Raw genomic sequence first — 16,363 nt, 5'->3', positions numbered from 1 at the left:
ATAGTGAAAGATACTATGATTAAATGGGCAAGGAATTTCAATCATGTAATAGAATTAGAGAAGTGGGAAAAGATGTGGAGAACAAATATGAAATTGACAATATCAACGGCATACAAGGAAAACCAGATGAAAATGTTTCATAGATGGCACTTTCCACCAGCTAGAATAGCGAAAATGTTCTCTAGTAATTCACCAAAATGTTGGAAATGTAAGAATAACTATGGAACTTATTATCATCTCTGGTGGACCTGCCCAGTGGCGAAGAAATTCTGGGCGAAAGTTAAAAAGTGGATAGAGGAAATAATTCAGAATTCAATAAAGGGAGAACCTGAGCAGTTTCTACTAGGGATTTCCATAGAAAACTATACTAAGGAAATATATTATTTAATATTACATATACTGACAGCAGCCCGCATAGTCTATGCGCAAAATTGGAAGAAGGAAAATTTACCATCAGAAGAAGATTTAATTAGGAAAATCTTAAGAGTGCGCAGAGATGGACAAATTAACAAAAGAAATCAAGGAGAAAAAGGATACAGAATATTACAAAGTGTGGTGTAAGTGGTATGAATGGTTGGAGAATAGGAAAAATGAGAAAGAGGAATAAAGGAGGGGAGAAAAAATGTTGAAGATCAAAGTACAATCTAGACGAAAGAAAGAATGATGGAAAATAAATTGTTGAATAAGATAAAGTTAAAATATGTGTGAATAGATGTAAATAGTAAGAAAGGATCACTTCGAAGTAGCTGTAGGGAAAAGTGATATGTATATAAATGTTGTGTGTTTGTGTCTTGTTTTTAATGTTTTCAAAATAAACGTTAAAAAAAAAAGAAATCCATCTGGTGGTGTTGCTGTCTATCCCACATTCTCCAGCGCGCTGCTTGGAGAATCCAAATGTTGGGTTGTTCCTCAGCTTGATTGCCAGACTGGGTGAATGTTTCTTTAAGAAACTTCCTTGGCCACTCCTCCTTCGCTTGGCTGAGCTCCAGTTTATTCACTCAGTCGAGTGAGAGACTGGTTTTTTCCTTGGCTCTGGCAAATCAGGCTGAAGAATTAACCTTCTTTGGATTTTCCAAACACTTCTGCTGTTTTTCTAAAACTTTTTCTTCGAGCGGTGTGGATTTGTTATTTCAAGTGGAATCAGCTGTTCGTCGGATACATCGCTAATTACTGGGACTGCTGGCGGTGGGTGAGTTGCCCCTGGGTCTCCAGGCGGGCTCCCGTCCGTCACTTTCTAAGTGTCCTCAGAGCTATACCTTTTAAGGCATCTCCGAGTGATTGTGTTTGCCGCCGGCAGGTGCGTTGGTCTCCGGATCGCCGGCTGAACCACCTCTGCCTTCCACACCGCTCCTCCGAACTTCTGGCAGCCAGGAGTCCCTGCCTCATAATAAACAGCAAACTCCTTCATTGAGAGCTTCGCTGCACCGATCGGGCTGTTCCAGCCTAGCGCGTCTTTCAAATTTGGCTCCCTCTCTCTGCAGAGGCACTGGGCGGCAAAATACGAGCCGCGCGCCATTTTGTCCATCTTCACCGCCCATTTTCCTCACAGATCATACTCACGGCTGCAGATAGCGCAATTACAAATCGCGTTGCATTTTTTTTTTTTTTATTTGATTTATATGCTGCCCTTTTCCGGAGACTCAGGGCGGCTTATTTTCCTGCCTGTGATTGATGTGTTGGTGAGGAGACTGTACGAAGCGGCTTGCTGAGGTGTTCTGACACCTGTTTGGCCACTATTCATTGCTGCTTGTGGGCTGTACTTGCCTGGACTGACTTCACGTCTCATCTGACTGTTAGGTCCTGTGGACTATTTGCCTTCCTTCGTCGTTGCTGTTTCCTGTTTAAAAAAAAAATTAAATTCATTGTTAATTATTACTATTCAACTATTTCTTCACTTACCTATAATTAACTTGTCCAGATGGCAGAGTCTGATCTGTCTTCCAACCTCAAACACTCCTATAGTCCACCTGAGGCCAAGAAACGCTCCAAGGCTCCTGCCAAGGCTTCCAACCCTCAAAATATTAGAGCACATTCTGCCAGCCCTCATCCCACCACGCGCTCTGCAACAGCTGACAAGGCTGAGGAAAAAAGACGTAAAGCCTTTGAGAAACAATATCTTCTTGCTCAACAAAGAGCTCAGTCTTCTAACCGCCAGATGTCTCCTGACAAGCCGCCTCTAGCGTCTCAGGACCCTCCTGCGGCCTCCCATTGTTCATCTGAAGTTGAAATCCTACGTGAGTCCGCCTTTCTGCCTGCTTCCTCAGGACCCAGTGTGCATGCTACTCATCATCGGGTACGTTCCGTTCCAGAGGCTACTTTCACCCCGACCGCTGCTGGTCTCCGTCCTGTTGAAGGCCTTCAGCCAGCGCTTTCTCGAGATATTCAGGACTTAGTATCTCAGACGATCTCGAGGATCTTGACATCAGCCCCTCACCAGGGTCTTCATGGTCTTCCCATGACAGCTGTGCATCCACCACTGTCTCAGTCGTATGGCGACCAGCATCGGGGCTATTCATATCAGGCGGACTCTTTTCTTGCCGATGACTCCGTGTGGGATGAGGAGGATCCTGAAGAGATAGAATTGTCTGAGGACGAGGACCTTGTTCCTGAGAGGCCTTCCTTCACGGGCCTCTTCCGTCCTTCTATGTTCAAATCCTTGCTCCACAAGGCGAAGCTTACCACAAATATGGGCGTGTCGAGCACGCAGTCATCTCAACAGGCTGATCCTCATCCCCATGACGACTTGTTTCAGATGCACAAGCCGGAACAGGACTTTATTCCGTGTCCTGAACTGTTCACGGAGGTGGTCCAAAAATCATGGTCCCAACTGACTTACATCTCTGCTCTGAATGCTTTAGATAAAAAGTTGTATTGTTCAGACCCTACTTTACAAAATCTCATCCAGCTGTCTACTGTAGATGCCTCGGTGGCTCAATTGACATCTTCCGTCATCTCCAATGATGTGCTTGACGGTCTCAGGACCGAGGACAGGAAGGCTGAACTGTCTTTCCGTAAGACACATCAGGCGGCAGCCTGGGCCATCAGGGCTGCAACATCTACGTCCTTCTTTGCTTGCGCATCTCTTATTTGGCTATGCCAACTGCAGGAGTGCTTGCCACCTGACGACTGCAGGCTCCATCAGGACATTAATAAAATAGTGGCAGCCACTGAATATTCAGCAGACGCATCTTTGAATGCGGCCAAGTTTGCTTCACGGGCCCTTGTCTCTATCGTCACTTCTTGACGCCTTCTTTGGCTACGTCATTGGAGGGCCGATCTCAAATCAAAGTGGAAGCTTGCATCTGCTCCCTACAAGGGTTCCTTTCTCTTTGGAGAGGCTTTGGACCCTATACTAGTGGAGGATAAGAATAAACATAAAATTATGCCATCCTTCTTCAGACGACAGGATAGGAGATTTGCTCCTTATAACCAGAGGCAGCCCTTTTGGACTGAGTCTGGACTCAGCGGGTCCTATTTTCCTAGACACTACTCCCAGGGCATCGATCGGTCCGCCGACAGGCCTGCCTACCAGGATCGGGGCAGAGGTCAGCCCAACGCCAGGCGACAGTTCCGTGGATCCGCCAGCTGATCTTTCCGACGGGGCAAGTGACTACCACGCAGATCTACCCATTGGTGGTCGTCTACTCCACTTCTTGCCCCAGTGGGTTTCCTCCACGACAGATGCCTGGGTCCTCCAAACGGTGAGGTTCGGCCTCACATTGGACTTCCTCTCCAGCCCTCCGAACCATTTCATTCCCTGTCCAGTGTCAGGCAATCCGGAGAAGAGAATTGATGGACGCAGAGGTTCAACATCTGCTCGACATCTGCGCTATCGAACCTATACCGGTGGAACTACGGGGCTCCAGGTTTTACTCGCACCTCTTTCTCATGCCAAAGTCTTCCGGGGGCTGGAGGGGGATCTTAGACCTAAAGTCCCTAAACAAATTTGTCAGGTATCACCACTTCAAAATGCAGTCGCTCAAGTCGATTCTGCAGGGCATCCGACGGGGGGATTTTATGACGTCAATCGACCTCAAGGAGGCTTACCTGCATGTCCCGATTCGTCCTTCCCATCAATGCTTCCTTCGGTTTGCCTACTCAAACTGACACTTCCAATATCGGGCCATGCCATTTGGCCTCTCGTCCGCCCCTCGGACCTTTACGAAGCTGCTAGCGACAGTGGCTGCCTCCGTATGGCAGATCCCAATCAGAGTTATGTGCTATCTGGACGACATCATCATTCTGTCTGCCACACGGGATCAAGCTGTGGTCGACCTAAGAACAGTATCTCGTCTCTTGTGACAACACTGGTTTTCCCTGAACCTAGACAAGAGTCAGCTCCTGCCCACCACTCGCATTCTCCACCTTGGAGCTGTCATAGACTCGGTTACCGGCCATGTGTTCCTGTCTCCCGACAGGATTCGAAGCATAAGATCTTTGGTGACTCAGGTATTATCGCTCAGAGACGTTCCCCTGATCACGTTGTCCCAGTTGCTCAGCAAACTAATCTCTTGCATTGCAATAGTCCCGTGGTCCCGTCTCCACAGTCGTCCTCTTCAGTGGTACCTTCTGCCTTATCAGAGGTCTCACCGGGCAAGCTTGAACACCAAGGTTGTCCTCCCAGCGGCAGTATGCTTGTCTCTGAGGTGGTGGATATCTCCGGCCATACGGAACGGATGTTATTTCCAGGAACCCATCCGGATCACCATCACGACGGATGCGAGCAAGTTCGGCTGGGGTGCGCACCTGCGGTCGTCCATCGCTCTGGGCCACCGGTCCGCGCGGGACTTACAGCACGACATAAACTGGTTAGAGTTGCGGGCAGTCCATCTCGCCCTGCGCCATTTCCAATCATCTGTGAGGGGGCGTCACGTGCTGGTCCTTACGGACAATACAACAACGAAGGCCCACGTGAACAGGGAAGGCGGAACTCGTTCAAGGACCCTGCTGGACGAGGCGACAAGGATGCTGAATTGGGCGGAGAAGCATGTTCTGTCACTGACGGCGGAACACATATCCGGCACAGACAACATCCAGGTGGACTGGCTCAGCTGGACCCAAATAGATCAGGTGGAGTGGCGCCTCCATCCGTCATTGTTCCGGGACCTGTCGAGGAGGTTCGGTCTCCCAACTGTCGACCTCTTTGCTCACCCGCTGAATGCTCAGCTGCCCCGCTTCTTCTCTCGATTCCCCTGTCCCGGAGCAGAAGGTTGCGACGCACTTCGAAGCGTGTGGCCCCCGGGGCTACTTTACGCTTTTCCCCCCTCTGCCGCTTATCCCACGAGTGATTCGCAAGATGCTGGCGGAGAAGGCGGATCTCATCCTAGTCGCTCCCAATTGGCTGCGTCGGCCCTGGTACGCGGACCTCTTGAGCCTGTCGGTGGAGCGCCCCTGGCACATCCCCAACGACAAGATATCTCTCAGCCAGGGGGTCATACTGCACCCAGACCCGCAATGGTTGCAGTTGACCGTCTGGCGTTTGAGAGGATTCGTCTGAGGAAGAACAACATCCCGGTGAGCGTGAGCCACACTATGCAATCCGCCAGACGCCCTTCCACAAATCATATCTACGATGCCACCTGGCGCTCGTTTTGTTCCTGGTGTTCCAAGTCTCATCGGGACCCTACCACTGCGTCTACCTCTGATGTTCTCGTATTTTTGCAGGAAAAACAGGTTTGGACTGGGGACTTGCTCCTAACACCCTGAGGCATCAAGTGGCAGCCCTTAGCACTGTCTTAACTGTGGTCAACGATCGACCTTTGACTCATCATCCCCGTATATGGACCTTCTTGAGAGGGGCATCCAATCTCTGGCCCGCTACTATTCACCAGTATCCAACGTGGGACCTTGCGTTGGTCCTTACCGCTCTAATGTCACCTCCGTTTGAGCCTCTGGCTTCGATTTCCCTTCGGTTTCTGACACTCAAGGTCGCCTTTCTTGTGGCGATTACCTCGGCAAGAAGGGTCTCTGAACTAGCGGCATTGTCAGTGCAGGCCAACCTTTGCATCTTTCACCCTAACAAGGTGGTGCTCCGAACGGATCCCTCTTTCCTGCCCAAGGTAAACTCTCCGTACCACTGGGCCCAGGAACTGATTCTACCTGACTTTTGTCCAGATCCTGTCCATAATCTCGAACAACAATGGCATACCTTGGACGTTAGGAGGGCCCTACGTCGGTATATTAAGCGGACATCATCCTTCCATAGGTCTGAAGCCTTATTTCTGTCCTTCAATCCATCTACATTGGGCAAGAAAGTCTCATCGTCCATGATTGGTCGTTGGATTAAAGCCTGCATCGCGACGGCGTATCACACCCCGAAGAAACCTCTGCCGGGTAGAATCTTACCACATTCCACCCGAAGTGCAGCCACTTCAGCTGCTTGGGCTACCCAGGCATCCATCTTGGACATCTGTAGGGCTGCAATGTGGACTTCTTTGACACCTTTTGTTAGACACTACAAAATAGACTCCTTTGCCTCGGCTGAGGCATCCTTTGGTCGGCGTGTGTTGCAGTCAGTTCTGGCTTTCCCCTCCAGGGATAACGCAGCCGCCCTCACGTCATCTGACTAGCTTGGGTATATCCCAACATTTGGATTCTCCAAGCAGTGCGCTGGAGAACGGATGTTGTCTTACCTGAACGTCCCTTCTCGGCGCGCTGCTGGAGAATCCAACCCACCCCTTCGGCTGCGTTCTGTGATTCCGGGTGGTTTGTTTCTCTTCTTTGTTTGTTTTGGCAGCACCGTCTTCTGTTTGTCTTCGTGAATAAACTGGAGCTCAGCCAAGCGAAGGAGGAGTGGCCAAGGAAGTTTCTTAAAGAAACATTCACCCAGTCTGGCAATCAAGCTGAGGAACAACCCAACATTTGGATTCTCCAGCAGCACGCCGAGAAGGGACGTTCAGGTAAGACAACGTCCATTTTTCTAGCTTGCCAAGAAGTAGGTTGTGGTCTACTTTGTCGAATGCCTTGCTGAAGTCAGTATATTATGTCCACAGCATTTCACTGGTCTACTAATTTAGTCACTTTGTCAAAGAATGAAAATAAGATTGGTTTGGCATGATCTGTTTTTAACAAACCCATGCTGGCTTCTAGTTATAACTTTATTTGTTTCTAGATGTTTGCAGATCTGTTTTTTGATTATCTTTTCCAGTATCTTCCCAGGTATTGATGTTAGGCTGATTGGTCTGCAGTTTCCTGGGTCTTTTTTTTTCTTCCTTTTTTGAAGATGGGAACCACATCAGCTCTTTTCCAATCCTCTGGTACTTCCCCTATGCTCCAGGATTTTGAAAGTTATGGCACAATGATTCTGAGATAACATCTGCCAGCTCTTTCAGAACTCTGGGATGTAATCCATCAGGTCCTGGTGATTTATATTCGTCAAGATCAGACAGGTGTTCTCTTACTATTTTTTTGCTTATTTTAATTTTTATTTCTAGTCTGTCTTTTACAGTTATGTTTTTGGTAGGTTGGGCTATAGTTTCTTTTTGCGTGAAGACAGGCAAAGAATGAGTTAAGCAGCTCTGCTTTCTCTCTACTGCCTGTTATTTCCTTGCCATCTTCTCTCTTTAGTGGACTGTTTCCTTGACTGTTTTCTTGTTATTAATATGTTAAACTTTTTTTATTATCTTTTACTTTTGTTGCAAGTCTTTGTTCACTTTGAGCCTTTACTTTTCTGACTTCATCTTTGCAGATTTGTGCTATCTGCTGATATTCTGGCTTAGTTATGTGTCTCTCTTTCCATTTTTTGTACTTGTCCTTTTTGTCTTTCAGTTTATCAGAGATCTTTGTGGAACCATGCTGGTTTCTTCTTGGATCTCTTGTTTTCCTTTTTCAGTGATATTGAGTTGGACTGGGCTTTTATAATCATATTTTTCAGACTTTCCCAAGCTGCTTTTTTTTTTGTAAATATTTTTTATTTATTTTTTCAAATTTAAACATAAAAACATAACTTTCAAGAGCAAAAATCTCGATCTGGTCATAGATGGTTACCAAGCTTACATTCCTTTCACAAGCTCAATTCACGATTTCCATTACATCTTTTATAAATAAACAAAAAAAGAAAAAACAGAAGATAAAAAAGAAATTCAAAACTTAAGAAAAAACCAATTTTACCTCAAATTTAACATTTTCATCTATATAAATCCATTATATCTATCCAAAATTAGTTTCAAATTCACTTTCACTCATTTTTACATCTGCATAACAATTCTAAACATATCTTTATTCTTCTTTACCTTATATTTTATACAAGTCATATCAAAATAATTTTTACAATATTCTAACCTCTTGTTAAGTGTTTACCTTACAATTTTATCACCATTTATTCTTAGTTTCAATTCAATACCACTCCATTTTTATTATATTTTATAAAACAACATTTTATCTAATTTTAATCCTTTGACCCTTATCTTCAAATCACTTTACCTTAGTTTTTTTTTCCTCCCAGTTTACATATTACACAGATTTCTCACAAAGGCATATTTGACTGTGCCTTTAACTGGAGTGGAGAGGAGAAATGGATATTCTTGAGAATTAATGCGTCTAAAAGAAAATGAAGCTAATGAAGATAGACAGATGGATAGCTACAAAATAGCCATGGAGTTTGCAATGATTAAGCAGGGAAGTGGATTGAAGAGATTTCCCTTTCTGGGTGGAAAAGAAACATGTTAATTGGCTTTTTACCTTGGATTACTTGAAATTAATATTGGATATAAGGATTTTGGAGATTCCTACTCTGTCCCAGATGATTTTAAGAAAGAAGAAAGAACATTTTGGATGTTAACAATGGAGACTGACAAAACTAGGTGTGGCGTAGTTAACAAAGACAGGAAGCTGATGCACTACGCTTGGAACAGACATTTTAAAAGGTTTAAAGGGACATACAGAAATTCTTTACTTTGAACTGATGAACCTTGAAATAGAGCACTTTGGACAGAGAGGAAAAGGAAGAAAAGGAAGAATTAAAGTGGATAAATTTAAATGTGACTAACTGAAATGTAAAGTTTAAAAGCCTATGTATATATGATAAAGTTTAAAAGCCTAGGTATATATGATTTTTGGATAAAAACAGGAAGGGTTGTGAAATAATAAAATAGAAAATAAGAGGTGGCTATTAAAATAGTGGATGATATCAAGGGGATAAAAATAATAATATATTTTGAGGCAGGAAAATTTTAAGAAAATGTACTGTTTGATGTAATATGTTTTAATTTTAATTTGCAAACAAATGTTAAACTGATGAATAAGGATTGATTGAACAAAATACAAGATACACAGATGCTAGTGATTAGTCTTGAATTAAGGTAATACAAGTTGGAAATGATGACCATTATGAAATATACTGAGATTTAAATTGAAAGAGCAGGATGGAAAAATGATATAAAACAGATAATTATATTATAGTTAAAATGTGTGGAATGGATACCAACTAGATAAGAGTTTGAGACTCGGTGGAAATACGTTGGAAATTAATTCAAAATGCTGGAAACAGCCAAACAAATAGGAGGAGAGTTGGAGGAGACTATGCTGGTAATCAGCCAAACAATGGAGGGAGTTAAGGAGGAGACTATGCTGGAAATCAGCCCATAAAATGCTGGAAACAGTCAAAAAATAGGAGAGTTGGAGGAGATTGAGGAACTATTCTGAAATCAACTAAATAGTTGGTGTTTTGGAGGGGATCAAGCTGAGAATTAATCAAATAGAATAAGCTGGAAGATAGTTAAATATTAGAGGGAGATATAGTGGAAAATATATTAGAAATCAGACTTTCCCAAGCTTCTTGAGTTGTTTTCCCTTTTAAGATTTTAATCCATGGAATCCTTCCCAAGCTCTCTGTAAGTTTGTTAAAATCAGCTCTTCTATATTTATTAGATTTTTATCCTACCTTTATTACTTAATAATAATTCAAGGCAGCAAACATGCATAATACTCCTTCCTCCTGTTTTCCCCACAACAGCAACCCTGTGAGGCAAGTTGGGCTGAGAGAGAAAGTGGCCTAAAGTCACCCAGCTGGCTTTCATGCCTAAAGCGGGACTAGAACTCATAGTCTTCTGGTTTGTAGGCCAGAACCTTAACCTCTATACCAAACTTAACCACTACACCAAACATTACTGTTGAAGTAGTTTTTTTTTATTTTTTATTTAAAAATACAAACTAAACTAAACAAAACAAATAACAACAAAACATACAAAACATGTAAACATATAAACAAAAATTCAAATATATATCAAGTTTATCGCAACTGTACTGTGTTCTTATTTGTGCTTTTGACTCCTCATTGTTTGGTCTTTCTCTTATGTCTATCTTTGTGGTTCATTGTTAACCTGTATTCGTAGTTTATGTTCCTATTTCTGTATTAGGTCACTCCACTTACTTCCTAATCTTTTTTCCCTTTTCTATCTTCCAACCAGGTGTACCACTTTTCCCATACTAGATAGTAATCGTGCTCCTCTCTATTTTGTAATTTCTTTGTGAGTCTGACCATTTCTGCACATTCCATGATTTTGCTAATTACTCTATCTTCCGTTGGTATGTCACTACTCTTCCAATTTTGTGCAAAAATTATTCGTGCTGCTGTTGTTATATGAATGATTAAGTATTTTATTTCCTTTTCATATTGTCCATTTATTATGCCTAGTAGAAAGGTTTCTGGCCTCATTTCTATTCTTTGATGGGCTATTTCTTCTATTTGTTTTCTGATCGTTACCAACTGTTGAAGTAGTTTTTTTAACTGCAGTTCTGACACTTCCAGCATCAACTTTTTTGAACCAGGAGTTCTTTTGGTTGGTCTGTCACTTATAAAGGAAACATAGCCCTGCTGCTGATACCTATATTGCCCTTATCCCATTTCTCTGAGCAATAAGCTGTTTTGTGATGCAGCATGTATTTGGGTTTGGTTTCCTTTGAAAGGAAGCAAAATAAACTTACCTTGAGGAACAGTTTTAAATACAGCAGCCAGCCAAGGTCCGCTGCTTCTATATGAGATCTCTAGAGAGGCAACTCCCCAAATGGCTGTTAACTTTGTCCCAGCTACTAGCATTGTTTATCTGGTAGCCTCTAAATTGGATTCTTAACCTGAAGTCCATAAATTTCAGTAGGGTTGGGGACTTGGATAGGAAAAAAATTACAATTTTATTTTTACTAACCTGACTAAAATTTAGGTTTCAATAATAAATGTGGAATCTCTAGATTCCAAAACTAATTGTTAACTTCAATATATCTCACTATCTAAAATTATTTGAATTAATTTTTAATATTTTGGTATCTGTATTTGAATACAGTTGTTTCCTTTAAAATAATCTATGTTTTATTTTATGCACTTACATACATTTTTCCTTAAAGGCGTCCATGGGTTTCACCTGATTCTTAAAGGGATTTTTGGCACAGAAAGATTAAGAAATCTTCATCTAAATAAATTATGCTGTTCTTTTTAGTAAATGTTTATCTGGTTTTATGATCACAAAGAGATTTAGATTTAGTTTTAAAATCTTTTAAAACTAAATCTAAGTTGTCTTAATTACATTTCTGTCTTTCTGCTTTAGGGTCTGAAGTGTAGCAGACCACAGTTCTGGGAGTACACCAAGAAACATGGCAACTCAAGGTATGGATTGGTATAATCAAGTTCATGTGAAGTTTAAATTGTGATCAATATTGAAAGTAGCCAATTTTCTACTCTTAAAAATAGTATTAAATGTATCTAAGAAAATAAATCTAAAATTTAGTTTTAACATAACTTGATTTGAATGTTTAATGTTAAAAAGAAGAATTATGGTCTGCTCTGTACAGTTGCAGAGATGTTCAGACATTTGCCACAAGTTAAAATTGAGTGGAATTTTAAAGCAAATCATTAAAAAATGAGTAAAGCATAGCTATGTGCATGAAATCGGAAAAAATGTCTTGGCTCTGAAATATACCATAAAGTTCCACAGGTTATGCCAAATTAGTTCAGATAAGCCATGCTTTAGCAGAACTGAAATCAGGAACTCTTGTGTTCCTTATTTTGAACAAAATAATATCTGGATGGGGCAAACAGGGCAAAGACTGATGTTGATCACCACCTCCTCCCCTGTACAATTCACAGCACAATGTATCCCACTAGCCCACGTCCCCCATCTTCCCATTGACTTTGTTTTCATCCCTTTAGCCATCACCTCAAAAAACCTAGTGCAGTGTATCCCCCTTCTGTACCCTGAAAGGAAATTCCATAATTTATCACAAAAGTTTTTAAGGCAATATGTTACACTTCTGTTAAGCTACAGAAGACCCTTTTCACTAGATTGTAAAAGAAAATTTATATATCTAGCATGCAATATGTGTCTCAAAATTAAATCTCGAATAAAATTTTGCCAAATATTGTCTGTTATCTTAGCAAGCTTCTTTTTAACCGCTCTATTGCCAACAGCTGATTTAATGGAGTTGGATATGGCAATTGAGTGCGATAGAAAAGCAGCTGTCAGTCACTGGCAGCAACAGTCATACCTGGATTCCGGTATCCACTCTGGTACCACAACAACAGCTCCCTCTCTGAGTGGCAAGGGAACCCCAGAAGAGGAAGAAGTTGATACCACCCACGTTCTATACGAATGGGAACAGGGATTCTCTCAGTCTTTCACTCAGGAACAGGTTGCTGGTAAGTAGAATACTGTGATTGTATTAATCACTCCAACTGTATATCAGTTAGATGAAAAAGTGCTTACTCCTATTCCAGATATTGAGGGACAATATGCTATGACCCGAGCACAGAGAGTGCGTGCGGCCATGTTCCCTGAAACATTGGATGAAGGCATGCAAATCCCATCAACACAGTTTGATGCTGTGCATCCAACAAATGTACAACGACTTGCTGAACCTTCCCAGATGTTAAAACATGCTGTGGTTAATTTGATAAACTACCAAGATGATGCAGAGCTTGCAACTCGTGCCATCCCAGAATTGACCAAATTGTTAAATGATGAGGACCAGGTATGTGCATGTTAATTCAGCTTACATTTACTGTGATCTCTAAGAGGCATAAGATTGAGAGTCTCCTGATCACATAAAAATGTGTCTATTCATACCATCTCACTTAGTGGTCTTAGATTTGGATTTTGAAAATGTTGAATTTCAATGCATTAATTAGGTTGTGGTGAACAAGGCATCAATTATGGTCCATCAGTTGTCCAAAAAAGAAGCCTCTCGTCATGCTATCATGCGTTCTCCTCAAATGGTTTCTGCCATTGTGCGTACTATGCAGAATACAGATGATGTAGAAACAGCCCGTTGTACTGCAGGTACACTACATAACCTGTCTCATCATCGTGAAGGCTTGCTGGCAATCTTCAAGTCAGGAGGTATTCCTGCTCTGGTTAAAATGCTTGGGTATGTAAATAATTGATTTGATGTATCTATGTCCCACCTGGTCAGGCAAGAAGGTATGTTGCGGACCCTATCAGCCAAAGAATTTGACTGGCAGAGTCCAGGAAGAGAGCCTTCCTTGCCATTGCCCCCGCCCTATGGAACTCTCTCTCCCCAGAGGTGTGGCGGGCCCCCACTCTTCTGGCCTTCCGGAAAGGGGTGAAAACATGGCTTTGCGGCCTTGCTTGGGGCACAGCCATGGGGCTGGTTAGCACCCTGAAAACGGTCTCCCCACCTTTTAACTAACTTTTAACATCACTTGCGTCTCTTGAATTTTATATACTTCTTTACATTTTTAATATTTTATTGTAGTCAGAGTCCCTTTGTGTGAGAGATGGGTGGTTCTAAAATGTGAAGAATAAAATATGTAGTATTTGTTGGTCTTGGACAGGATATTTGTTAATTTGAGCTTTTCTTTATAGTTCTCCAGTGGATTCTGTACTTTTCTATGCTATTACTACTCTGCACAATCTTCTGTTGCATCAGGAAGGTGCCAAAATGGCTGTCCGTCTAGCTGGAGGTCTACAAAAAATGGTTGCCTTGCTCAACAAGACAAATGTTAAGTTTCTGGCCATTACAACAGATTGTCTTCAGATTCTTGCATATGGTAATCAAGAAAGCAAGGTAATGCTTGAAATGTTATTATGCAGTGAACAAATAGTAAGTTGGGCAATTAACCTTAGTGGGACACATGTAAAATGTTAGTAAGCTAACCTTGTTTTCTGCTTTTGTGTATATTATTTGGACTCAGGAATAGTCCATGAGGGTTGGTAGGTCAGTAGTAAAACACATGCAGATAATCCCAGGTTCATACATACACAATATACTAGGTAGGATTAGAAAACCATTGGTCTGAAGAGTTATTGTCATCGGTATTCTCAATATTGGGAGTTTGGCCGTTGTCTGACTTCATATTAAGCTGCCCATCTTGCCAAGGTGACTGTAGGCGGCTTACAATCAATCAATAAAAACACCAGTATAAAACACTAAAATAATAGAAACATTAAAGTTGAATTAAAATCGACAAAGATGGAGAGGAAGGGAGCAAGATGTGCACAGGATTAACTACCTCCAGAATGACATGCCCCCTTTGGGGCCCCAGACCAGTTGGAAGAGTCAGGTCTTCAGGCCCTTTCAGAAGGCCAAAAAGATGAAGTGCAGATCTTACCTTGGGGGGCGGGGGGAAGCATGATGCTCCAGAGGGTGGGAGCCATGGCAGAAAAGGCTCTTCTCTTGGATCCTGCCAACTAAATTCCTTGACCAACAGCGTTTGCACCATGCCCCTTCAGCCAGCACAAGTGGGGTGGGCCAATCCCATTGGGGTGACATGTTTCCTCAGATAACCTGGACCCATGCCATGAAGGGCTTTAAAGGTGATAACCAATACTTTGAATTGGGCCTGCAAGAAAACTGTCAACCAGTGCAGCTCATGGAACAGTGATATAACATGGGCCACCTTAGGGGCCTCAAAAACTGTCCTTGCAGCTGCATTCTACACCAGCTGTAGCTTCCAGATACTCTTCAAGGGTAGCCCCATGTAGAGCACATTGCAGTAGTCCAAGCATGAAATGAACAGGGCTTGAGTGACTGAGCAGAGAAACTTGCAATCCAGGAAAGGATGCAACGGGCACACAACACGAAGTTGCACAAAGGCTCTCCTAGCCATGACTGCCACCTGCTCTTCGAGCAGTAGTCACAAGTCCAGGAGAACCCCAAGTTGCGCACAGGATCTGTCTGGGGCAATGCAACCCCATCCAGAACAAAAGATGTTAAAGTCATGGATCCCAAAGCTCCATGCACCCAAAGCCACTTGGTCTTAACAGGGTTCAGCCGAAACCTGTTGTCCCCATCCAGACCCCCACAGCCTCCAGACATCACAAGAGGGCAGCATCAGCATCACTTGGGTCTCTGGGGATGGAGATGTGAACTAGTGTATCATCAGCATATTGGTGATACCTCATCCTGTGGTGGTGGATGATCTCACTCAGTAGCTTCATGCAGATGTTAAAAAGGAATGGACAGAGTACAGCACAAAGGAGCGGCTGTGGACTGGACCTCTCACTCCAAGGAGCCAAACCAGTGCAAGACTGTGCCACACAGCTCCAAATCCCACAGCTGATCCAAAAGGATACCATGGTTAATGGTATTGAAGGTCACTGAGAGGTCAAGGAGAGCAAGAACTGATGTACCACCCCCATCCTGCTGTTGCTAGAGATCATTGAGAAGTGCAACCAGTGCTGTTTCTGTTCCATAACAGAGACTGAAATCTGACTGGAAGGGGTCATCCAGATAATCCATTTCATGCAGGACCCTCTGAAGCTGCCATGCAACCACCTGAGAGATTGGATGAAAATTGTCTAAACCGATGGGATTGAGAGATGTTTTTTTGAGGAGGGGATGAACCAGGGCTTCCTTAAGAGGTCCTGGAAACATCCCCTCCTGCAGTGAATAATTTATCACTGCCTGAACCCACCTGGTAGTCACCATCCTAAAAGCTGTCACCAGCCAGTAGGGACAGGGAATTAATTGACATGTGGTTGCACTGTGACAGCATCTAGGACCCTGTCCACTTCATCATGTGTAACAGGCTTGAACTGTTCCCAGATAACCGGGGTAACACCTTTCCCTAGGTATCTCTAATGGACCTGCACCACACATGGCTTCTAACTGGGAATGAAGCCAAGCAACTTTGTCCATCAGGTGATCTACAAATTCCTCTGCATGGCCCTTAAGGTGATCACCTGAGCTTGAACAGAGCCATCAGGTGTTTTTCTGCAAACACAATAAGAGCAAAGATAATGGTGTTTTGCTGCTCTTTCAGCCATGAGGTAGGCTTTAATTGTGGCTCTAAGTTGTGTTCAGTCAGATTCATCCCCCATTTTCCTCCACCGCTTCTCTAGGTGTGTCTGCCCTTTTCAGAACCCACAGCTCTTCCATGAACCATGGGGAGTGTTGGGAGCGATGGGTCAAGAGA

General features: G+C 43.1%; 1 protein-coding gene across 7 annotated transcripts in view; it reads left to right on the top strand.

Annotated features, from left to right (window-relative positions):
- Positions 1-16,363, top strand: part of LOC139317547 (catenin beta-1) — a 75,317-nt gene that overhangs the window by 46,651 nt on the left and 12,303 nt on the right. For 6 of the 7 annotated variants that reach the window (XM_070944638.1, XM_070944639.1, XM_070944633.1 and 3 more), the window contains exons 2-6: positions 11,538-11,596; positions 12,398-12,625; positions 12,704-12,957; positions 13,115-13,353; positions 13,812-14,013. In XM_070944638.1, coding sequence (XP_070800739.1) covers positions 11,584-11,596; positions 12,398-12,625; positions 12,704-12,957; positions 13,115-13,353; positions 13,812-14,013 — 936 coding nt within the window. In that variant the 5' untranslated portion in view covers positions 11,538-11,583. The remainder of the gene's footprint in view (positions 1-11,537; positions 11,597-12,397; positions 12,626-12,703; positions 12,958-13,114; positions 13,354-13,811; positions 14,014-16,363) is intronic. The other variant, XM_070944640.1, reaches the window with a different exon arrangement.

Source organism: Pituophis catenifer, unplaced genomic scaffold (assembly GCF_029215685.1).
Source record: "Pituophis catenifer annectens isolate HBS135680 unplaced genomic scaffold, rPitCat1.0.hap2 SCAF_5, whole genome shotgun sequence".
Classification (NCBI taxonomy): Eukaryota; Metazoa; Chordata; class Lepidosauria; order Squamata; family Colubridae; genus Pituophis; species Pituophis catenifer.
Note: the sequence above shows the minus strand (reverse complement) of the source record. Positions and strands in the feature narration are given on the sequence as shown.